The sequence below is a fragment of the Chiloscyllium punctatum genome, chromosome 48 (assembly GCF_047496795.1).
Source record: "Chiloscyllium punctatum isolate Juve2018m chromosome 48, sChiPun1.3, whole genome shotgun sequence".
In the NCBI taxonomy this organism is placed as follows: Eukaryota; Metazoa; Chordata; class Chondrichthyes; order Orectolobiformes; family Hemiscylliidae; genus Chiloscyllium; species Chiloscyllium punctatum.
In genome coordinates, this window is record NC_092786.1 from 38,899,076 (window position 1) to 38,924,429 (window position 25,354).

Below are 25,354 nucleotides of genomic sequence, written 5' to 3' on the forward strand. Positions count from 1 at the left end.
CTGTTTCCACACTGTAAGTAATCTAATCTAATCTAATCTAATTCCTTGAAAACATTCAATGTTTTTGCCTCACCTGCTACCACTCTCTGGGTGAAGAAATTTCTCCTTATCTCAGTCCTAAATGGACCACCCCTGTACGTTTAGACAGTCACCCCTGGTTCTATACTCCCCAGTCACTGGGAGCATTCCATGTGTGTTGACTTGTCAAGTCCAGTTATAATTTTACAGGTTTCTATCAGACTCACTACTCATTCTTCTGAACCCCAGTGAAGATTATCCCAATTGATCCAGTCTCTCTTCAAAGGTCAATCCTGGCATCACAAGAATGAAGTTCTTGATGAGAGGATAGCATGGTTTGGACAGCATAGGGATGATTTTGGGATGGTTTAGCAGATATCAGGTGCAGATATCAGGTGTGGATAGAACAGTCTGCATTACAAAGAGGCTTGCTTGGTGGGCTGGAAAAAACCCTTCGGTTTCTCCTGACCCTCAAGCAATGCTGGCAATGCAAATTAATCTTCTACGCAGTAGTTCTCACCTCCCTTTACCTTTTGTGTGTTCCCATTCAAGGAAGTCCAGGCAGCCAGCATTATAGTTGGAAGAGAAATGCATGGTGTCTCACCAAAATATTTAAATAAATGAACCATAAATTTGGGAGAGGGATAATCCCTGACCTGCCTTCACTGAACTGACAATGTGAGAATTCCAATTTCAGATTTTAAAACAATTGTTTTAACATGCTTAACTCAAACCACCCAACCTTGGTCCAGTTAAAATTACTCCTAGGATGGCTTTAAAAAAAAGACCATAAATGTTAAAGATCTTTTTGTACAATTATTAACAAATATTTGAATATTTGCTGAATGTATCAGTTTGTCACTGATATACAAAACTCATTCCCATGCTTATGCTTCTTCAATTTTATTTACAGTAAATCCAAGCAACAAAATATTTTGTCAGCCCAAAACAGAATGAATATTCTCCATCCATTTAGGGGAATAAATTATTTTCCTAATTTCCATAGAAGTAAAGTTGGCCGGTTCAAAAGCTTAGTGTTCTCAAATGTGCACAGAATACTTCAAATAGTAAACAACTAAAACTGTTCAGCCTCCAAAAAATTACATGCTTCTTGATGCTTGCCTGAGCAGGACATATCATCAGTTACAGGCTTTTAGCTTATGGAGTTTTCTCGAAGCAGGCAAGGAAGATTCACACTTCTAAGACAGCGTAGTCAAATAATTTGAATAGTTTCAGGGTCAAGGCAAATATTTAATAAATTGCATCGCCAGAAAACTGTTATGTTGCAGATAGAGATGAAATAGACTAAGTCAACTGCAAAATGCACGCTTTCAGTGTTTCCTATTTTAATGCTTGTACTTGCTTAGAGTAATATACAATGACTATTCAACAATTAAGCCTGAATCAGTCTTGAAGTTCAACACTGCTGCTAACAAAAAGTCAGTTCTTTTGTATATGACATTTTATAGCTTGCTGTTTGAATTTAAAGGACAGTCAAGAAGCTATGACGTTAGCAATTGAGGGGAATCACCGATGTCACTAAAGGAAAAGTAATTACATTAACAAACAAGTATTTAAACAAATAAATGACCAAAATCAAACACGTTAAAGATGAAAAGAGGGGAGCGGTAATTAATACTATGAATTCCTCACTTAGAAGAAACTGACCAAAATAACAGTCTGCTTCTACAACGGTTTACTTTCTATTTCATTATCTCTCGGTGAGAAAACACACTCATTAGCTTCCAGATGTTCTCATGACAAATCACTAGCACATCCACCTAGATCGATGTTTCTAAGTACATATAATAGCAAATAAAATGCCCTCAATTATATGTGGCTTTTGCTTTATTGGAGCAAGTTCATTCCACCTATTGTAACTACTCAGCCTAGATTTTCATGTAGTCTGTGCTCTCAAAAACCATGCCCATACTTCAAATTTTCACATTTTGCTATTTCAGCTTCCCTTAAAGGATTCTTATTCAGAACAACTATGACCTTAACTGCCAACAAATGACTGTGAAACAAACGGGTGTAGCTTTTAAAACAGCTTACAGAAGCCTTTTTGCCACATTTTCAAGTAAAGTTATTCAATCAAAAGAACAGTTCTTGTACTATATAAACTACCAACTATTTTTCACTGCACATCCCTGAAGGGAATGCCACTGAAATCTGCTGATAATGCTATCAATCTATAAAGAAAATGGTAATGAAGACTGTGGAGCATCGTACCATATACTCATAGTGCAGTGTAATCACCCTGAAGGGCATTTCAAAGTCTGCTCACCAAATTCAGTTATCTGATGGCATTTGCGTTTTAATTTCTTTTCAGCATTATGTCTCTTAGTACCATAATAGCATACCATCAAAAAGCAAAAAGTGTCTCACAGTAACTGGAGCAAAATTCAAAACATTCCTTATACTACTGAGTTCACTTACATACACCATTAATATAGGCACCTAATTGTGTAAAAATATAATTAATTTAGCAATCACTTCAATGCAAATGGTGAAATAATTGTGCAAAAGATTTAGAACCATATACTTTTTAAAGTGCCTTTTTTGTTCCCTCAGTCCAACACTTTGGTGAAGTTGGAAGCTAATCAGTATCCAGGATTCTCCATTAAGCCATTCTGTTAATGATTATTTGGAGGTTATTAAATATGGCCCATGGTAATCAACTGCTGATTTCTCCATCTTGTGGGGAATATTTTGAATCTACTGAATATTGTGTAGCAGCACAAAATAGTCACATAAACCTGCATTCCATGATGACAAGATCAATTTTGAGCATTTGATACTTTTCCATTAATCATAAAGCATCCACAAACATTCAACAGTTTCTAAAAATAATGTGCTTTTAAAGTTGCACCTTGAATCATGAGAACACACTGCCCTTTGCCTTTCTTTCATCCAGTTTCAGAAATGTGCTGTTATATCCCTGCTCATGTTATTACCAGACAGGTCAGATCCTAGAATGAAAGTTGGCTAGACAGATCAAATTTGGTAGATTAGAGTGGTGCTGGAAAAGCACAGCAGGTCAGGCAGCATCCGAGGAACAGGAAAATCAATGTTTCGGGCAAAAGCCCTTCATTATTTGGTAACAAGCACACAATACTACAGGTTTGGTTCGAACAATAAACCTGTTAAAACCAAAACAGGTTTATGGTTTGGTTTTAATTTATTATGCATTTAGAAATTTATTATGCAACTGGAAACATGATAAAAAAGAATAAACCAAGCCATCTGCACTGAACACGGTTTGAAAGATTTTGAAACACAATAAAATCACAATTCCATCTATCCTAATACAATCAATCACTTTATGTAACTACAAACAACAGAAAGCATTCACATCAATAAGCTTAACTTAACTGTTTCCTTTAATTCCCAGTCATGAGAATTGATAGCCTCTTTCTGGATTTATCTCTCAACTGAACGGAGATCTTCTGAATATTGAATAACCCTTTCAGAATTCTCACCAAATGCTTCTGGTTTAAACCTTCCTTACTAAAATCCTTCCCAGAAGGTAATCTATTTCCAAACTTTTCTGAATAAACTCATTTCTCAAGGAGAAACATCCATATCCAAACAAAATTTCTGTGAACAGAGAAAAACTTTCCAAACAATGAGTTTTTGCGTTAGCAAAAAGAAAATTTCTGATCCTTCTGAACAGAAAGTGAATGCTCTTCAATGATTCAACTCTCCCAATGCAAAAAAGGCCCATCACTACCCCAGGAAGTCTCCCTTTCATAATGGTTTTTAAAAAATCATGGCTCCAGAAAGCCTGACAAGTTAATCATTAATTCCCCTCAAACACACAAAGGCTAAAACTCACAGGCCACAAGGTCAAAATCCAAATACTGAATAAAAAATATCAAACTATATATGAATCACACCCTTACATCACAATTGGAGGTAATCCTATTTTATGTGCATCTTGTAATACAAAAACTGTAACCTTTTACAAATGATCCTGTCCATCAAGCATTAATCAAGTTGTCCAGTTATTTTGGGAGCAGCTGAAAAGGAAGGTGGTAAGAAGTAAAATTACACAAAAGAAAACACAGGAGAGCAAGTTACAATAATTCCTACTTTCATCCCCGCACTCCTCCTGATAACTGCAAAATAGCAGTGGGACATGTATTGTTTTACAAAGTAATATAATGCAAACAGTCAAAACTTGAGTATGATAAAGATGGGGTCAGGTATGCTACTAAAAAAGGATATAGTATCTTACATGACATTTAGAACAAGTTTACTTATATTGTTTAAAAATGCTAACTTGAAATAAATTACCGGTTTTAGGGAATGCTGAACTCCAAATTTTAGGTAAAATGAGGACACTATCTTTACACACAAAACACTCCTACTGACAAGATCTCTGGAGAAATGTTTTTGAATGACATGAAGAAGCTATTGCATGTTCTTGCCCTACCTACTCTGTGCTGACCATTATTATAATGTACACCGAGAAACCTGAACCTTTAGGACCTAGTAAAATGGAGATTTACTGAGTAATAAGAACAGAAACAGACAACAGCTCCAGTCAATTCCAAAATTGTATAACAATGAAAGATAGGATGAAATGCAGGGAGACAACTTCCCACATCTCAGAAATCTAAAGTTCCTAACTAAATACAGAAATGAAAATTATCGTAAACAATAAATGGCACCCAATACAGAGTCGTTCAGGTGAGAGTGTAAACTGCAGTCGTGCACAGCTGGTGGAACATCCAAGGATAGTGTGTGTTGGGATCAAGGTTGTTAAAACATTTTGTTTTTTACCTTCTGTTCTTACATTTCTGGTTATTTTAAATTAAATACAGATTTAATGGAATTATAAAATGATAAACAATTAATTAAATCAAGTCTGAATTTCAATAACATTCTATTTTAGAAATATGGTGCACAAGTTATATTTAGGTTGTTAATTTATGCAGGGATAGATTTCAGTACCTTATATTATTCTTAAGGATCTTTAGACAGCTATAGCATTTGAAAGTTGTATTTGTCTTCTGATCCTGTTGATTTAGGTGGGCATTGCCATCATCTTTTCCATAGTAAAAGTCATTGACCAACATAATAAGTTTCCCTTTATCGATCTCCAACACCTTGTTTGACGATTGTTCGGATGATTGCACAGAACAATAGCTGGACACCAGATCTGGACAACAGAACTCAACAGGTACAAACAAATTGTGTTATCTATTTTCTGAGGTTTCAAAGTAAATAATTTTAATATGATCACAATGGTTGAATATAATGCAAGTTAAAACAAACATATGTCATGGGAACAAATGTTGGTTAATTAAGATACATAACCATATTCGTGACTGATTTGAAAATACTGCCTTATAAATTGTAATTATAAGTTAATGCTCCAACAATTGCAAGCATAAACTATAGCACTCATTCTTTTTCTTTGCTGAACAAATAATCAAAATACTTACAACCATATGCTGCCGCAAAGAATCCAGGACATTGAAGTGAATGTTACACTTTGGACAAGCCCTTGGGACTGGTACGCCATTTTTAATATTACTTTGAGGTCCTGTCAAAATAATTTCATTATTTAATTTTAACTAAGTACTTCAACATATTAGTGGAACCACATTCTCATTATAAACTTCATGGAATGTGCATTAACTGCACCAATTATCGATGTAATATTTTCTGGAAAAAAGTATACACAAATCTTCACTTTGATACAAAAATAGACTTGCCTTGTCATTCTTCTGACTAAATCAAAACCTGGGGTGCCCAACATAGGCCTGAGTACCAGTTTGTCATGCATTGCTATATATCCTTTGATGCTGGTGTTTAAAATACAGACAAGTGCAAATGGAAGATTCCACAAGTAGCTGCACCTCTCAACAAAGACTCACTCTCCCTCTCTCTCACACAGACATTTGCTACTGACTACTAAGAACAGAACTTTCTGGGAATGGGGAAGCGGTAAGCAGTGCACAAAGACCTGGAATCCAGCAGTCCTGGAGAACATGGGACACCCTAAAGGACTGCAGTAAGGATGGGGAAGACAGAAACCTCAAGCTTGTCGGCAGGGGAGATAGAGTGCAAGTGCTTGAGAGAGAGCACATGAATGAAGATGTGTACCCGAGTGAATGAGGGTGGAATACGCATGTGCAAATGAACAGCTGAGATTATGAGGACAGGGAACTAAGAAGTAAGGCCACGAATCATGTGTGAACCAGCATTCGTTGTAAGGGAGTGAGGATGTGAGCACCTGTTTGAATGACTGCATGTCTGAGGTGAGCAAGCAAGGGCACAAACCTGTGTGCACTCATTCATAAGGACGTATGCACTTGAGACAGAGATAGACATGTCCACAGATACAGCCCCACACCCTTCAGCTTTCCCAAACACCAACCACCCACTGGTTTGAAGGTGATAAGTGGCTGAAAGGCAACTTTGTTTCTGTCCCTGATTTTATTAATTCTGCCAAGGCTAGTGCAGAACGCATACCATAGAGGTGAACTCAATTTCATGTTAGTTAAACCAAACTCCTTAGTTTGGCCCTAGCCCTCTCCCAGTTTCCTGATGATCAAGACTTAGGGCATAATCTGCTTCTCAAGCCCTGCTTCCTTCAAGAATGTACAAAAAAAAGGTTAGCCATACCTCTTGTCACCTTATAGTGGTCACTTTGATTAATTCTGCATCTTGTTAAATTATCAATTTCTTGCTTGGACTTTGCATTGCTTAGCAAGTTGTTTCACATTGTCTACACACTCAGTTTTTTGAGTTCTTGTTTCTTGTTGTGTCAAACTTCAAGCTCAGTGAGTGGAAATAAAATTGAAGCAAGCTCCTCATGCAAAAACATTTGACCTCTAATCTATAGGAGTCACATAGCCCAGGAAAGTTAAATTCACTCTTTATTTGATTTCTTTCATGATCTGAGCATGTCAATGGAGTGCAACTGAGAAAAGAGAGCATGTGTTGCAGCACTGCAAGCTTTAACGATCAAAACATGAAGAACTTGGGATAGAAAATGTCTCTGCAATGTCTTGATGAACACCAGCAAATTGTACACTGACTCTCTGTTTGTTGCATGATTAATGAATGTTACGGGTAGAGAAGTGATGTTTTGTTTGCCCACAACAAAAGTCATTACACCAAAAATAATTCATTTTGTGAAGTTCCTGAGAAATTTTGATGGGAAAAGTGCTTGATAATTTCATCTTTTCTTTTATCCAAAACAAACATAAATTATCAACTGCGTTTTGTAGATTTGAATTACTCCATGAATAATATTGTTTCTTTCAGGCGGGCCCTACAAATACAATGCGTTAGGAAAATACAAAAGTGAAACAATTGCCTACAGAAAGCTAACTTCAATGTATAATGATCATGATACTCAACATAGAAATGAATACATAGGAGAGACAGTGGTGGAGTGGTAATGTCACTGGATTAGTATTCCGGAGGCTCAGCCAAAAGGTGGGGACCATGAGTTCAAATGGTAATAGGTGGAATTTAAACTGAATGAATAAAGTGTAAAGTTGAAAGCTAATCATTCGTTAATGGTGAACCATCGGTGACTGTTGTAAAATCTTCGGTGGTTCATTAATATTCTCAAGGGAAGGAAATTTACGGTCCTTACCTGGTCTGACCTATAATCACTCTAAGTTCACAGCAATGGGTTTGACTCTTATCTGCCCTCTGAAATGGTGAAATCAATCACTGAGGTCAGAATGGGTCACAAATGAGTCTTATCAGCAATATGCAAATCCCATCTAATAAATAAATAGAAGCAGCTGAAATTCTTTCAACTAGCATTCAGAGCTGCTGATCAGGTTCAAACCAAACTCTGTTGTCTTTTTCACTGAATTGCACTGTACTTGTCTTTGGTTGTGGGGCAGAAGACAGCAAGGGAAGAGGAGAGCAAACAAGGGTCCAAAAGAAAAGAACGAACGAAACGAAGGAGAGGAAAAAGCAGGGAAAAAAGGAAAGAAGAAAAGAAAGGACAATCTATTACAATGCAAGAAAACGCAGCTGTTGTTGTCCCTCACATTTTCTTTCCATTAGATTTAGAAGGAGTTGCAACAGTACGGTAGTAATAGTAGTGATTGTAACAAGGTCAGCCAGGTGGACCTTACAGAATACAAATTCTCAACTGGGGCTGATAATTTGGTCCAATCAGGGAGTCCTAGCTGACAGATATAAACATGAGTGGTCCCCGTCCAACTCTATTTTGATTTAGTCCCTACCCTCCCCTTCACTGTTTTGCTCACACAGCATTGCCCTGTGGTTTGAAGGGCAGTGCTTGTCACTGGCCACTCGGGTGTTTTTCATATCTTCCTGGTGGTGGCAATTGAATAAAGATTCGTGCACTTTGTGTCTTTTCACTGTGTCTCACACCTGCACACACACACACACACCATGGGTGCTGGGGAAAAAATAAGCACTACCGCAGTTAGGCGGTAGTGTGGGGGTTAAAAAAAAAAGAAAAAAGAAAAAAAAAAAAGAAAAAAAAAGAAAAAAATATAAATATACATGGTTTTGATCACACAGCATTGCCCTTTGAGGTGAAGGGCAGTGCTTGTCACTGCCCACTCGGGTGTAAAAAAAGAAGAGATAAAAAAAAATAAACATGAGTGGTCTTGTCACTGGCTGCTCGGGTGTTTTCCTATCTTCCTGGTGGTGGAAATTGAATAAAGATTTGTGCACTTTGTATCTCTCACTGTGTCTCACACCTACACACACACCATGGGTGCTGGGGAAAAATAAGCACTACCGCAGTTAGGTGACAGTGTGGAGGTTAATAAAAAAGTGTAACCAGGAGATTCACACAGCATTGCCCTTTGATGTGAAGGGCACTGCTTGTCACTGGCCACCCGGGTGTTTTCCTATCCTCCTGGTGGTGGAAATTGAAAAGGAAAAAAAAGAAAAAAAGAAAAAAAAACATGAGTGCTTTCACTGTGTCTTACACCTGCACACACACAACCTGGATGCTGGGGAAAAAACAAACACTACCGCAGTTAGGCGGTAGTGTGGGGGGAGAAAAAAAAAGAAAAATTAGGAGAGAAAAAAAAACAAAAGGAAAAAAATAAACAGGAGTGTCAGGGGTTCTGTTCACTCTGAGAGCTGGCTCTGATGGAGCTGGCTCAGTGTCAAGGATTCTCCACATATATATATAAAGGGAGGCTTGGTGACAGGATACTGGTCTCTGTGGAGTTATTTCACACTTCCCCTTTGCTATTCATTTGTAAATATTTACACATGGTCTTCATTCATTTTTTGTTTCACTGAAAAGAAAGAACAGGAGTGCCAGAGTTTCTGTTCAAAAAAAAACAGGAGTGCTTTCACTGTGTTTCACACCTGCACACACACAACATGGATGCTGGGGAAAAAATAAGCGGTAGTGGGGGGGGGGGGGGGGGGAGAAAAAAAAATTAGGAGGAAAAAAAGGAAAAAAAAACAGGAGTATCAGATATTCGATGGAGCTGGATAAAGAAACAGGAGTGCTTTCACTGTGTCTCACACCTGTGCACACCCACAGTATGGGTGCTGGAGAAACAAATAAGGACTACCACAGATAGGTGGTAGTGTGGGGGTAAAAAAAAAGAAAAAAAAGAAAAAAATAGACAGGAGTGTCAGAGGTTCTGTTTAAAAAAAAAGGAAAAAAAAAACAGGAGTGCCTCCTCAGACAACCTGAGCCACCTGCGGAATTTTAGTTTTGCCCCTTTTAAGGACATAAATCGGCAGGCCCTGTACAGACTGCTGCTGCACACCGTCCACCTCTTTTCCCTCATCCACCGCCCGTACACACCTTGGCATGCTCATTTGCCACCAGGCGGTGGAGATTCCCAGTGGAGGGCTCTCTACACGAGAGTCCTCCCCCTTTTTCTCAGGGATCTAGGGTGGAGGGTGCTGCACGCAGCGGTCTCCTGCAACCGCAGATTGCGGTGGTTCACGAACTCCCAGCCCAATTACTTGTTCTGTGGTGTCCGTGGACCATGTATATATTGGGTGTGGGCATTTGCACTCCCTTTTTGATTTTCTTAAAAACCTCCTTCTCTGCTTCTGGTTGCATTTCAGTCCCATGCTCCTGATCTTCGGGCACCCAGAACAGAGGGGGGAAGACAAGTCTGAAGACCTCCTCGTGGGTCTGCTTGTGGGCTTGGCCAAACTGGCCATAAACAGGTCCAGGCAGCAGGCCATGGAGGGGGTCGTTAGGGCCGACTGCCTGCCCCTCTTCCGCGGTTACGTTAGAGCCCGGGTGCCTCTGGAGAAGGAGCATGCCGTGTCCACCAGCACCCTGGATTTGTTCAGGGAGAGGTGGGCACCACAGGGAGTGGAGTGCATTATTTCCCCCTCCAACTCTATTCTGATTTAATCCCTGCCCTCCCCTTCACTGTTTGATCACACAGCATTGCCCTTTGATGTGAAGGGCACTGCTTGTCACTGGCCATTCGGGTATTTCCTTTCTTCCTGGTGGTGGAAATTTGAATAAAGATTCATGAACCTTGTGTCTTTCACTGTGTCTCACACCTGCACACACACATGGGTGCTGGGGAAAAAAATAAGCACTACTGCAGTTAGGCAGTAGTGTGAGGGTGAAAAGAAAACAAAGGGAAAAAAAAGTGTCATAGGTTCTGCTCAAAAAACACAGGAGTGCCTCCTCCGACAACCTGTGCCCAACAACCTGAGCCATCTCCGGAATTTTAGTTTTGTCCCTTTTAAGGACATAAAATGGCAGGCCCTGTACAGACTGCTGCTGCACACCTCTTCTCCCTCATCCATCGCCCGGACACGCCTGGGCGTGCCCATCTGTCACCGAGCAGGGGGGATCCCAAGTGGAGGGCTCTCTATGCGGGAGTCCTCCCCCTTTCTCTCGGGGATCTGGGGTGGAGGGTGCTGCAAGCAGCGGTCCCCTGTAACCGCAGATTGCGGTGGTTCACGAACTCCCAGCCCAACTGTTTGTTCTGTGGTGTTCGTGGACCATGTATGTATTGGCTATGGGCACTTGCACTTTCTTTTTGATTTTCTAAAAAAACCTTCTTCTGTTTTTGGTTGCACTTCTGTCCCACGCTCCTGATCTTCGGGTACCCGGTACGGAGTGGGGAAAGCAGGTCTGAAGACCTCCTTGTGGGTCTGCTCCTGGGCCTGGCCAAACTGGCCATAAACAGGTCCAGGCAGCGGGCCATGGAGGGGGTCGTTAGGGCTGACTGCCTGCCCATCTTCCATGGTTATGTTAGAGCCCGGGTGTCTCTGAAGAGGAAGCACACGGTGTCCACCAACACCCTTGAGCTGTTCAGGGAGAGATGGGCACCGCAGGGAGTGGATGGTATTATCTCCCTCTCCAACTCTATTTTGATTTAATCCCTGCCCTCCCCCTCACTGTTTGATCACACAGCATTGTCCTCTAAAAAGGGAACTACTTGTCACTGGCCACTGGGTGATTTCTTTCTTTCTGGTGGTGGAAACTGAATAAAGATTTATACACCTTGTGTCTTTCACTGTCTCACACCTGCACATACACAACATGGGTGCCTGGGAAAAACAAGCATTACCGCAGTTAGGCAATAATGTGGGAGAAAAGAAGAAAGAATAGGGGAAAAAAGGGAGTACCAGCCAAAAAAAACAAAAAAAAAGTCAAAACAAAATAAACAGAAGTGCCAGAGGTTCTGTTCTCTCTGAGAGAGCTAGATCAATGTCAAGGACTATCCACATGGAAATGACTGGTGATTTGGTGACAGGATGCTGGCCTCTGTGAAGCTATTTCAGTGGCAACAGGGGAAAAGCATGCTCCTGAAGAAATTTGCTTGCAACAGTTGTCTTTGAGTTGGGAGTAAGCATTTCTGGCATCATGCCATTATTTGGAAAGCTTGACTCATTGATTCTGCCATTGAAGACTTGACCCAGTATGTTGTAAGAATCCATTATTTTGTCTGGACAAATAACATCGGGGCCGATGAAAAGCAACAAGTAATTCTCCTTGACAGCTTGTGGACCTGCAGCTTTTTCAGTAATGAGGAGCCTAACTTTCCCTGAGGCATGATAGTAAAGCCTTTCAAGAGTTGACTGAAGTGTCCTCTAATTCTGAGATGCTATCAGTTTTATACAGCAAGCAGGAGAATGCCTGAGATTTTTGACTAGGTTAAGATGACCTGGCAGAGGCACTGTGACTTTGGTTTAACCCTTAAGTGAAATGCTGAGACCATTTAGTATTTAGCATTAATGATATAACCATGCAAATAGCTAAAACCCCACTGGACTTCAAACAGGCACAACTGGCTTGATCATTACAGAATGTGGCAAGTGGAGTATATATCCTGAACAGAGGGACTCTTAAAAACCTCAGAAAACCCCCAAAATAAAGCCAAGCCTTGGCCAAATGGTCAAAAGTTTCTGCAGGATCCGGGTTGGTAAGTTATTGCAGTTGCCGCCAGTATATGGACTCGAGACAGCAAGAGTCCCATGAAACCTAAATTAATTAAGAGAACTCACAGACCAATATCTAGAAGAGCGCACACCCCGCAAAGTCCACCTACATCTGTTTGGGAACAGTAAAATTGGTTCTGATTTGGATGTTGCTAAGCAATCAAAATAAACAGCTGTTTAAATGATCGCCTGGTTCTACTGGAGGTCATTGCTGGCATGACCATTTCAGTGATCACAGAAGCAGTTTTAAACTCTAGAGTCCAACCCTTAAGTTTACACAAGATCTCGGCTAGACTGAGAACCTATACCATGGAACCTTTACAGATTAAGGGCACAACTTTGGTTCCAGTCTCTTCTGAGAAGCAGCTGATATAATTACCAATGATTGTCATAAAAAAACAAGCCCAAGCTTGCTGGGGCAAAATTGGTTGAGAGGGATTCACCTCAAATGGCTCAACACTTTTCAAATAGAAATTGGCTGTTTGAGTGAAGTCCTAATTAACTACCGGGACATTTTTCAGGAAGGTAAAGGGACCATCAAAGGAGGCAAGGCCACCTTGTATGTTGACCAAGAAGCAAGTGCATGATTCTGCAAGGCCAGCCCAGTGCTATTTGCCTTTCTGACAAAAGTAAAGGTAGAAATCAGAAGGCTGGAAAGCGAAGGAATCATCAAACCAGTCCAGTTTGCTGAATGGGCTACACCAGTTAAACTGATTGTGACGCCCGATGAGTTGGTTTTTCTTTGCAGGAATTTTAAACAAATGATAAACAGCTTTTCACAGCTGGATAAATCTCCAATCTCTTGCATAGAGGATTTATATGCAAAGGTGGCAAGGGGACTTAACCCTTAAATGAAATGCTGAGACCATTTAGTATTTAGCATTAATGATGTAACCATGCAAATAGCTAAAACCCCACTGTTCAATATGGGCCATGCCTAAGTGCAATTGCAATTAGACATGGACACCCAGAAGGGCTTGTACCAATATATGACATTGCCATTTTGGGTATCGTCAGCCTGCGCAATTTTTCAGCGGATAATGGAAAACATTTTACAAGGTCTACCCCAGGTCAAATTTCTCTCAATATGTGCGAATAAAAGGCAAGACCAATAAGGAGCACCTAAAGAACCTGGACACAGTGCTTAGATGCTTTTCCCAGACAGATGCACATCTTAGAAGGGAAGAATGCATGTTCCAGGCACATCCAAGTGACCTATTTGGGCTAGAGAGTTGACAAGATCGGGTTACATCCATTGGAAGAAAAAGTCCATCTTCCATGTGTGTATCGGAGCTTAGGTTTTTTCTTGGGTTGTTTGAATTATTATGGAAAATTCATACATAACCCAGCCTCCATCATGGCACCTTTGCATTAACTCTTTAAAAAGAGTCAGCCTGGAAATGGTCACACAGCCAACCACAGTTTTCACGGAAGTGAAGAAATGGCTATCATCCTCTCAGGTGTTAAGACACTATGATCCCAAGCGAGATCTGGTATTGACATGCTATGCCTCCACGTACGGCATCAAGGTAGTATTAACTAAGATGTGCCCCAAAGGAGAGGAATGCCCAACAGCATATGCATTCAGGACTTTGGCTAATATAGTGCATAAATACATCCAGATAAAGAAGGACAGTTTGGTGGTCATATTTTGAGAAAGTAAGTTCCACCAGTACATTTCCAGATGTTAATTTGTAATAAAAACTGACCACAAATCCTTACTAAGTTTACTTCGAGAGCAAGGCAGTGCCACCCATAGCTTCAGGCCAAATTTAGCAGTGGGCTCTAATTCTAAGTGTGTATAAGTACAAGTTGAACACTGACCGGGAGGCCAAGTAGCAAATGCAGATTCGGTGTGCTGCCTCCTGTTGGCAGATACACCACTGGTGGTACTGTCACTGGAAGCGGCTGTAATGGTTTTAATTTCTCTGGACACAGTTCTAGTCAAAGCTGACAATGTACGATTTTGGATGCAGAAAAATCTAGTCCTGGTAAAACTGAAACAGCTGGTGGTGACAGGGGAAACCAAAGGGCCATCACAACCAGAAGTGAAACCTTTTGGACCCGGAGACCAGATAACCATAGAGGATGGTATATTAACATGGGGAGCAAGAGTGATTGTCCGGAGCCAAAGTCGCTGCCAGATACTGGCTCAACTCCACCAGGGTTATCCAGGGATTTCCAAAATGAAGAAGCTGGTGATAAGTTATGTTTGGTGGCCAGGATTTGTTGCAGACATAGCCAGCCATATTCATGGGGCAGTGCGCAGAGTGCCAACAAGGACAGAAGTTACTGCCAGCAGCTCCCGCACATTTGTGAGGTTGTTGAGCTAAACTCTGGACTCAGTTAAGTGTTGACTATGCATGACTTTTCATGAATTCAATGTTGTAAATCATTGTAGATGCCCATTCAAAATGGCTGGATCTGCACAGAGTTCATTCTTCAAATATGGGATCAATCATAGAAAAATACGTGCATCCTTTATAATACAAGAACTGGTCACAGATAACGGGCCATCATTTACCAGCAGGGAATGAGTGTTTCCCGAAGTCAAATAGGATCCATATAAGGACAGCTCCAGACCATCCATCATCCAATGGACTGGCAGAAAGAAAGAGCAGTCCAAACTTTGAAACAGATTTAAAGAAACAGCCTGTAGTTTAATTCAATACCTAACTGTGGCAGTTCCAATTTGATTATTGGACCATCCTGATAATAGGGATAGCTCCAGCAGAGTTGTGGGGAATAATGGGGAGAAAACTCTGCACCAGATTACACCTGATCTTTCCGGACATGGGGGAGGTGGGAAGAAACGGTGTCATAGAGCTGTACAGTATGTAAAACAACCCTTCAGTGCAACTCATCCAGATGCCTTTGCAAGGCTGTAATTGTACCAGCCTCCATCACTTCCTCTGATAGCTCATTTCATACACCATCTGCATGAAAAGGTTGCCCCTCAGGTCCATTTTAAATCCTTCCCTTCTCATCCTAAACCTCTAATTTTGAACTCCATTACTCTTGGGAAAAGATCTTGGCTATTCACTCTATCCATGCCCGTCATAATTTTATAAACTTCTATTAAGGTCACCCCTCAGTCTCCGAAGCTCGAGAGAAAACTGCCCCAGCCTATTCAGCCGCTCCCTCTCGCTCAAACCCTTCAGCCACAGCAACATCCTCATAAATCTTTTCCGAATGCTTTCAAGTTTCACAACATCCTTCCTAGAGCAGAAAGACCAGAATGGAATGTAATATTCCAAAAGTGGCCAAACCAATGTCCTGTACAGCTGCAAGATAACCTTTCAACTCCTATACTCAATGTATGCTAAAGTTGGATACAGACTCTACAAAGCAAGAGAGTTTACTTCAGGTGGACAAAGTTTGGTGTAGGAGCCACTGGAATGGCCCTGCATGGGTAAGAGGCATGGTTGACACCGTGAGGTCCAGTGACGTAGATGATCCAGATAGGTGTGATGATCCTGAACAAGCATGTGGACCACAGGAAAGCTGCAAACTCGCAAAAGATGTGGGAGCAAAATGTGCCCCGCTCCTCAACCATCTTTCCGACTGTTCTGGAACCTGAGAGGTTTCCCTTTCTGTCAAGTGTTGAAGATACCTTGGAATCAAGAAATCAATAATGGCTAATGGGGACCACTGAATACCACTGTATTTACTGATCACAACATGGATCTGCTCTACACTGAGGAGATGAAATGCAGTCAGGACAACTGCTTTGAGGAACACCTAAGTCTGTCCACAAAAATGACCCTAAGCTTCCTGTTGCCTACCACTTCAACACACCACCTTGTTCCATGGCCAACATCATTCTCGGATTTGCTGCAGCACTACAGTGAAGCTCAGCATAATTGCAAGAACAGCATCTTATTTTCCACTTGGAGACCCTGCAGCTTTCTACCCTCAATATAGAATTCAATTACCTTACGCCTGAGCAGCTTCTCCCATATCCCGAGCTCAAACCCCACACACCTGGCTTCACCATCACGTGGGCTGCTACCACAACCAACCTCTTGTCAAAAAGTACACAACACCAGGTTATAGTCCAACAGGTTTAATTGGAAGCACTAGTTTTGGAGCGCTGCTCCTTCATCATCTGGTTGTGGAGTACACCCCAGTCCAATACTGCCATCTCCAAATTATGACAACCTATTGTCAGCTATTAATGGTCCCCTACAGCAGGTGTAGATTTTCCCATTCCTTTTGTCTGCTCATTTGTTGTTCTCTCTCTCTGGGTGCCATCTCCGCCTATCATTTACTCCTCCCTCTCCCCTCTTCAGCACGGATACCAACTTTTTTATAGCTGCAATCAGTTCTGAGGAAGGGTCATTGGAACCTCAACGAAAACTGTTTTCTGTCTACTGCTGCCAGAGCTGCTGCGTTTTTCCAGCAATTTCCATATTTCTGATTTCCAGCATCTGCAGTTCTTTGGTTTATTTGTACAGTTGTTCTTTGTTTATAAAGTTGTTTTACGCCCCTTCAGTGATTTTTTAAAAAAATATTTACCCAAGATAACTAAAGTATCTTTCATTTATTTGCTTACTTCTGCTCTTGCCAAAATCTTAACTTTTCTTTCACAAGTATTTACATAAATATACAAGATGGTGGGAATCTGAAGTTCCAGAGTGATATTACAGCTTTTGCGGAAAACATCATTGACATTGTGCTGCACTCAAAGTTTGGTTTTTTAACAAAGGCTGAACTTATTAATGTGCAATTATGTTAGTCATACAACTGAAAGATATGTCTCTCAATTTCAAAGATGAATGCACATTAGAATCCATTCAGTCTACAACTTCCAGCAAATGCTTTGCACAAAATTTTGTTTCAATGTTAATTGCTCAGTTTAATGAAAATAGTACCTTTTGACATACTGTTATATGAGGACACCACTGCAGGACAAGTGGTTGAAGATGGTGACAAGATTGACTGACTGCTCCCAGATCCGGCTTCAATGCATTTTGATTTCTTTGAAGTAATATGGTTTGTCTCACAGATTGCTGGACGCTTGTTACTGATATTTGTGCTCTGGGCTGCACTTGCTGAAATTAAGAAAATAATATGGCAGTTAAAAAAATATACTTAAGTATGAAATTCACAGTCTGTAACGAAAAACATTCCTTAACCTCACCATTATATCTTAATACCATTACAGAGTTGCATGAAATAACTTGACGAAAGGTTCTAGTAGATTCCTCATTTACATTTAATAAGTTTTGCTGTTTGGTAGTTCAGATATGTTTTTAAATTGATTTAAGACAGGAACAAGGTTTGTTGGGTTTTGCAAGCGTGAAGAGGACAAAGAAAGAAATCACCAACTATTTACTTAAATACTTCAGAGATTAAAAATGCTTAGATAATTTCTTCCCAATATGAAATATTTACATGTCAGATACATGAAAATATTTCATGCTTGGTCTCTCGAATGGGGAATGTGAACTTTAAATAACTGATCTGAGATTGCTCCAACTGACAGAATCTACCTTCAATTGCTGAGTTATACCTGACATTCTGGATTGCTTGCTGACGAGTGTGAAGTCTAATTTAACCAACACAAATGCCTCCACTCTCATCATCAGCAACATTTTTAGACTCCAGCTGTTCTCCCAGCATTTCGCTGATAAAAATGGACATGACACAAATATACATTGAGCAACAAGAAGAGGATACACTTATTAATGTGCAATTATAAGTGAACCTAAACAAGGTGTCCTGACAGCAAACTGCTCCTTAACATCAGCCTCGTAATACGATGAATCATGTCAGATAATGGCACTGACTTTTTGTGAACAGAGCTTTGGTTCAGAAAATAACAATGCCAGACTTCCACAGCTTTGATCCAGAAACTGAGCAAGTTATGATCAGAAGAAAGCACAAGAAATAAAACAGATTAGGGATGGAGGAGAAAACCAGTCTCTGGAAGGAATCAAAACTGATACACAGGAAGGTGGTCATACTCATAAGAAGATAATAATCTCAACTTCAACATTTCAGGGTTGTGTTCTTAGCCTAATCATCCATAACCTGGTTTATCATAAGGTGGCACATAGTGCAATATGAAGCACTTTCTGAACTATTTTTTTCACAGGAAGGATTTGGAAAAATAACTTACCTAAGTTTGAAAATGATTTTTTCACATTAGTCTTTTAAAAATGGTTGGAGATGAATAGCTCAAAATGCAAATTCCTCCAAAAAACATTTTTAAAATGTTACACATTAGCCTGTTAATTTTCATTAAACATCTCAGCAAATTTGATGGACAGTTTAATATCCTGAATATTGAGCATGTCAGGTAGATCCTCTCCGTTGGATATGAACACAGAAATAATAGAAAAAATAGTAAATCAGGCCCTAGTAAAGGCTCTGAAGGTTTCATTAGGTTTTTAAAATAGTAACCTAGGAGGACAAAAAGAGAAACTGCTGCAAAATTTCAGAAGATCTGGCAGCACCTATGAAAATAAATCAGGTCCAGTGACTCTTCTTCAGTAGAGTAATTAAGACTTAAAACTTTAAAAGATGGTGTCGCTGTGTCTGTCTTTCAGGGAAATAAGATCAGATACAGGGCTGCACTCCAATGAAGATCTTACAAATATGAATCTACATTTTTGTTGCCAGGCAGTTGGAGAAGTCTGCAAAAAATGGTTTGTGCTGTTCTGACAGGCAGAATCAATAAGGATTCATTGTCTTCTTTCATGTCTTTGCTGAAAACAGACCTAATCTGACGAGGGTCTTTCTTAGGAAGTATGCATCATCATGGCAAATCAATTATTCATTTATCGCTGCAAAACCATTGAGTCTGTTATTCCAGTTCACTGGAAAGCTACATTCATTATCTGCCAAACATAAGTAAATAAAACCGTGCCTGCCAATAAAAACATAAGTGTATTATAATTTGGCAAGTAACACTTATCTTTAAAACTTGATCCATATCATTTCTTCAGAATTCCATTATTTTCCAATCTTTTGGCAGTGGTGATAGCAGTGAGAATAACGTTATTTATTTAACAATGGCTCACAAAGACTTCAAACAATTATTACGACATAGACCCATCATGCCTGCACCATTTCTATTACCCAATCGCCTGCTTTTTTCCCATATCCCTGCACCATTTCAATCTAAGTAATCATCCAATGCATTCTTGAATGCCTCAATTGAAAGTGTCTCCACCATATTTCCATGCAGTACATTCCATATCATGACTACTTGGGTGTTGAAAAAGTTTTTGTTCACATCACCTTTGCTTCATTTGGACACGACTTGAAATCTATGCCCTCTTTTGTTTTTCTTTAATGAGCAGGAACAGCTCCTTCCCATCAACTCTATCCAACCTTCTCATGATTTTGAAAAACTAAATCAAATTTCCTTTCAGCCTTCTTCTCTGAAAGAACAGTCTTTTTCAATCTATTTCCAGAACTAAATTTTATAATTTCTGGAACTATTCCTGTAAATTGCTCTGTACTCTATTCAATGCATTCACATCTTTCCCCTCAGGTGGCACCCACAATGGTACATGATACTCCAGGTGAAGTCTAACAAGTGTCTTAAACAAGTTCAACAACACCTCCCTGCTCTTGTATTCTCTGTCCCAATTAATAAAGCCAAGAATACTGTATGTGTTATTAAACACTTTCTCCACCTGTCCTGCCACCTTCAGTGACCTGCGCTCATGTACATCCAGATCTTCCTGTTTCTACACCTATTGTACACCTATTTTATATTGCCTTTCAAAGTCTTACCATAACCAAAGTGCATCAGCTCACAATTCTCTGTACTGAACCTGATCTGCCACCTAGCAGTCCACTCCTCCAATTTAGGTCAGAAACAGAAAAAAACAGAATTCATAAAACTTAGGTGCAAGTACCTTTGTGTTACAATGCTGTTTGCAAAGAATTTAAAATCTGAGTTTTCAATCACAATGACTTCAAACATTACGCTTCTCTGACATTATTTAAAGGTCATGCTGCACACACAAGAAACCACATGCACCATATTCTTGCTCAATTTTCAATGTGAAATGAAGTTCCTCTCTGCTTGATTTGTCAGGAACACAACCAGAACTTACAAAGGATTAAACCTTCAAACGTGTCTTTATTGTCTTGAAAATTAGTTTTACAAATGACATCAGGAGCCTCCCTTCATCATCCACGCTTTTGACTGATCTAAAACGTGGTGCTCCAATTTATCTCCTGCACAAAATGTGCAAATTGTTCACCTACTGGTTACCTTCAGCCAAGTAAATTTGTTTTAGCATTCTCCTTTCATAAATTCTAATCCTTTTAAGGCATTGTCATCAACTTCCCAGCTTTACATGCTACTCTTTGGATAATGGAATTCTGTTCTTCTTACCATCAATCAGATGTCAATGTTTCAGTCACTGCAATCCAAGTCTCTCTTCTGTTTCTGTTGCTTTATCTTGCCATTCCCATTCCTGCCTCCAGAAATATTGAACAAATTTCTTTCAAACTGTGTCTTATTTGTCTCTTCTCTTCCATTCCCTGATGTCCTGCTATACCTACATCTCCTCCATGCAAAATATACTGGTACTCACAGCTGGGAGTTTTGAAAAACTAGGCAAAGACTATTTCTCCATTTTTCAACCTGATAGATAGGCTCCAAAGTATTCACATTTTTGGGGGGAAAGAAGTTCTTCCTTTCAAATTAATTTAGGAGAAAACCAGTATCAAGACATTAATCTAAAACTGTCAATAAAATTGAAAACTGCAAACTTATATATCTTGGTTTTGCAACTCGGCAGAAGAATAAAGTTGAAATTAATAATTTAAAATAATTGCACATAAATTGAAAAAAATGGAAATCTTAAGCATGCAATGAGTGGAAGCAAATTCTGGCCTTTAATGAGATTCCCTAACAGTGCACTGCATGAAATGAAAATAACTAAAAATATAATGGTGAGGCTTTCCAATGCACTAATTGAATCATACTTACAGTAGCCTGTTAATTTTGGGTGAGTTTAGGTATGAAGTAAATGTACGTCCACTAGAAAAAGTACACATTGATCCTAAGCATAAAATCGACATTCAAGTGACATCTTCTTAAGTACAAGATCAAGTTTTGAATCTAAGTACAACCCAGAAACTACCCATGAAAAAAAACTATAGAGAGATTATTTTCAGTGCTATGTAAATTTGAAGTAGGTGTACATAATTATTCATTTTTGTGACACCAGCATTTTATCTGTCAATACCTTAAGATTTGCACTGTATTTTGAGGCTGCTACTCTTTATACAGTGCAATACATGGACTGGATTATCTTCATTTGGGAGAATGCTGTCTCACAACATTCACTTTGGAAGCATAGGATTGAAGAAACAAATATTTTTCCTGAGTCTCCAAAAAGAGCTGCCCCTTGATCGAACTTTCAGTCCAATGCTATTTTGTATTGTGATGACCTCTATAACAACTCTGCTGTTTTGTCAACTAAACACCAAATGGAGTTTGATGGTCAACCAACAATGTCTATTTGAACAAATAAATGAGAGACAAACAGGATTTGTTTCATCATGTAATTCTAGAATCACTTGTTGAATTTCTCAGCTAAGTTTCTCAGGTGTGCAGAGGTTCTCTCACAACGCTAGGGATCAGGGTTTGATTCCCACCTTGGGCAACTGTCTGTGTGGAGTTTGCACATTCTCCCAGTGTCTGTGTGGGTTTCCTCAGGGTGCTCTGGTTTCCTCCCTCAATCCAAAGATGTGCAGTTCAGTTGAATTGTTATACTAAATTACCCATAGTGTTAGGGGTAAATATAGCGTCTCGGTGGGTTAGTCTTCGGAGGGTCAGTGTGGACTTGTTAGGCCAAAGGGCTTGTTTCCTTACTATAGGGCATCTAATCTAATCTAATCAATAAACGCACAAACTTTCCACTCCTTTCTCCCTCATGTGTTTATTTAGTTTTCCTTGAAACACTATAGCCCAAATTCTTCCCTGTGGTTTAGAATTCCACATTATAGCAAATCTCTGGGTAAAATACTCTCCCAAAATAGTGCCTGTATGGTACCTTAGGCCTCTACTTTTGGTTACTTCCAAAACTAGAAACATCATCTCCACACTACTTATAATGGTGAAGATCACCACAGAGTTAACCTCAGCCTTCTGGAGATTGACTACTATATTTACCAAAATGAATGATACAACCATAATCAATACTTCACCAACCAACTCAAACAGATAATGGATACAATGCACATTTCAAATAATCTTGTTACTAACTGCACTTGAGAAAATGTTATTGCTGTTCCAGGTTCATAGAAACATACAAACTTCAGACTGCCCATTTTTGTAGTTCATAGGATTACAGTCAGATAAGTGCTGACACCAAGCCAAATGAGCTAGAAGAATAGTTTGCTCGTTCACTAAGCATTTGGTCAGGTTTTAATTAGCATCTTAAACTAGTTATTTACACATAGCTCAAATGGTACAAACCAAGTATGCTAACTGCATTTATTGATTTCAGAATGCAGATCATAAATAGTTTTTTGTGTGAAGAGGGAAAAGCAGCAACCAAGCATGCATCAAAGTGATAGAGCTCCAGTTCAGAACTGCACTCTTAACAACAGAGAAGTTATTCCATATGTTTTTTTTAAACCTATTCCACTGGCATGGTTAAGGATCAGAGTTGTTTGAAGAGGTTTTAGAGAATTTTTCTGCACCAACTTTTGCTTATTAGCACTTGTAGAAACATTCAGTACAGCAAAATTCACCTGAGAGGGACTACAGCTGACATTTGGAATTGCTCTACCAGTATCAACTGGTCTTAACTGAGAAAGTCCAGTTCTTCCTAACTGAGGAGTGGCTCCTGTGCACTAAGAAGAAACATCTTACTCAAAGATAAATTGACTGCTAAGTACTGAACTATACATATCAAACAACAGCAATTTTGTCCATTTTTAAAAACAATCTGAGTACACTCTCTTTCAAAGTTTGAAACTAAATTTTCAAGCTGATATCATTAGCTCTTTCAGGTAAAATTTCACTTTCAAACAAACAAAGGAACACAATGTTGATTATCTATCACCAATTCAATAATATTTACAATTCAGTCTTAAAATAATATTTCCTCATTCTTCAGTATCATTTTGGCATTATTGGTAGCATTTATCACAACGAGTAAACTACGAAATACTAACATGAGCATTGTAAGGCTCTCAACTTTCCTCCAACCAGGCTTTCAAAACCTACCATTAGAAGATGTTGCATAAAAATACTTGGAAAATATTAATGTAGATTTACTGGTTTAAGATGGAGTTAAAAAACACAAAAGTCAAAACATCGGTGATGCTATAAATCAGAAACAAAATCAGAAATGGCAGGAATAGCTCAGCAGTTCTGAGTTCTGAGGAAGGGTTAGCCGACCCAAATTTTAACTCTCGATTTTTCTCCACAAATGCTGCCAGACCTGCTGAACTTTTCCAGCAAATTTCATTTTTATTTGAGAAGTACAAGGTGTTTTGGTGTCAATTTAAACATAAATCCAATTATTTGCATGATGTGAGGTCCTTGGCCAGAACTGAAAACTAGCACTGACTTGTTTTGCTTATCGTAAAGGTTCCAGTACAGTGCTTCCCAATCATTTCCCATGACCGCCCCCCCCCCCCACCTTAAGATTGTGGAATACTCTCAACGTGAACTGAGAAACCAATTTTATTTGGGGGTGGGGGGGGGGGGGGGGGGGGGGAAACAGGAATTATTGAAGTTGTTTATAACTTGGTAATGGTTCCACAATAGCCATAGCTGGCTCAGACTTAAGAGATCCCAAACTTTCAGCTCATCATCCCACTTAGGGTTCCAGCCTCACTTTGGGAAATCTTGCCTCGTATCAAGATAAACCAGAAAAAAATAACAACATTCACTGCTGTTAAAAGGAGATCCATTGTTTCATGAACATTCAGATTTTATAATGATATATCAGTTTACAAGTAATAAATGATCTTGGACTTGGACACTGAAGAGAGGACAATTTCCTTCACCTGTACATTTAATAAACAAAAAACATCTAGTAGGAATCCAACCGATCAATTTGAAGATTATTACTTTCCTTGTGCATCTGTCTGTCCAAAAACACTGATTGCATACAGAAAAAAATAATTCTCAATACTAAATTATTTTCCAGTGAATACCCTATCTAAATGCAATTATTGGCACAGCTCCTTTGCTGAAAGTAGTTAAGATAAGCAATCATTGTTTACATCACCAGTTGTCCTTTTCAATAATAATCATTAACTGCCTCATCTCATTCCAGATAATCTTGTTTTTTTCCAGAAACATTGTTGAGAGCACATCGAGAAGGGGGACAGACCACAGAAGTGAGACCGGACAGGATTGCAGTTCCTTGCATAGGTCAATGACAACAGCATACGTTAAGAGAATATTTGAGAAATTATAAGCAGAACAATAAGGTTCCTTCACCCTACTTAGTGGCTCAATTCTTGTAAATCAATCCCTTTTCTGAATTTTGTTAAAACCTTTTTCAATTAATTGGGCCGGCACGGTGGTTCAGTGGTTAGCAGGGTCCCAGGTTCGATTCCAGCCTTGGGCAACTGTCTATGTGGAGTTTGCACATTCTCCCAGTGTCTGCGTGGGTTTCCTCTGAGTGCCCCAGTTTCCTCCCACAGTACAAAGATGTGCAGGTCAGGTGAATTGGCCATGCTAAATTGCCCACAGTGCTAGGTGCATTAGTCAGAGGGAAATGGTTCTGGGTGGGTTACTCTTTGGAGGGTCGGTGTGGACTGGTTGGGCCAAAGGGCCTGTTTCCACACTGTGGAAATCTAATCTAAACAAGCAAGTCTCAGCAACCAAAATGTCTAATCAATACTTTTCGGTCAAAACTTGTTGATTATGATATATAAACTCAAAAATCAATGTTGGTGATACTAATTAAAATTTATTCCACAAATATTCCAA

At 39.5% G+C, this 25,354-nt stretch overlaps 1 protein-coding gene across 4 annotated transcripts in view; it reads right to left on the bottom strand.

The window, feature by feature from the left end:
• znf280d (zinc finger protein 280D) overlaps positions 1-25,354 on the bottom strand; it is a 127,623-nt gene that overhangs the window by 48,156 nt on the left and 54,113 nt on the right. For 3 of the 4 annotated variants that reach the window (XM_072564998.1, XM_072564996.1, XM_072564997.1), the window contains exons 6-8: positions 17,298-17,477; positions 5,472-5,572; positions 4,978-5,198 (exon numbers count right to left, since the gene is read on the bottom strand). In XM_072564998.1, coding sequence (XP_072421099.1) covers positions 4,978-5,198; positions 5,472-5,572; positions 17,298-17,477 — 502 coding nt within the window. The remainder of the gene's footprint in view (positions 1-4,977; positions 5,199-5,471; positions 5,573-17,297; positions 17,478-25,354) is intronic. The other variant, XM_072564999.1, reaches the window with a different exon arrangement.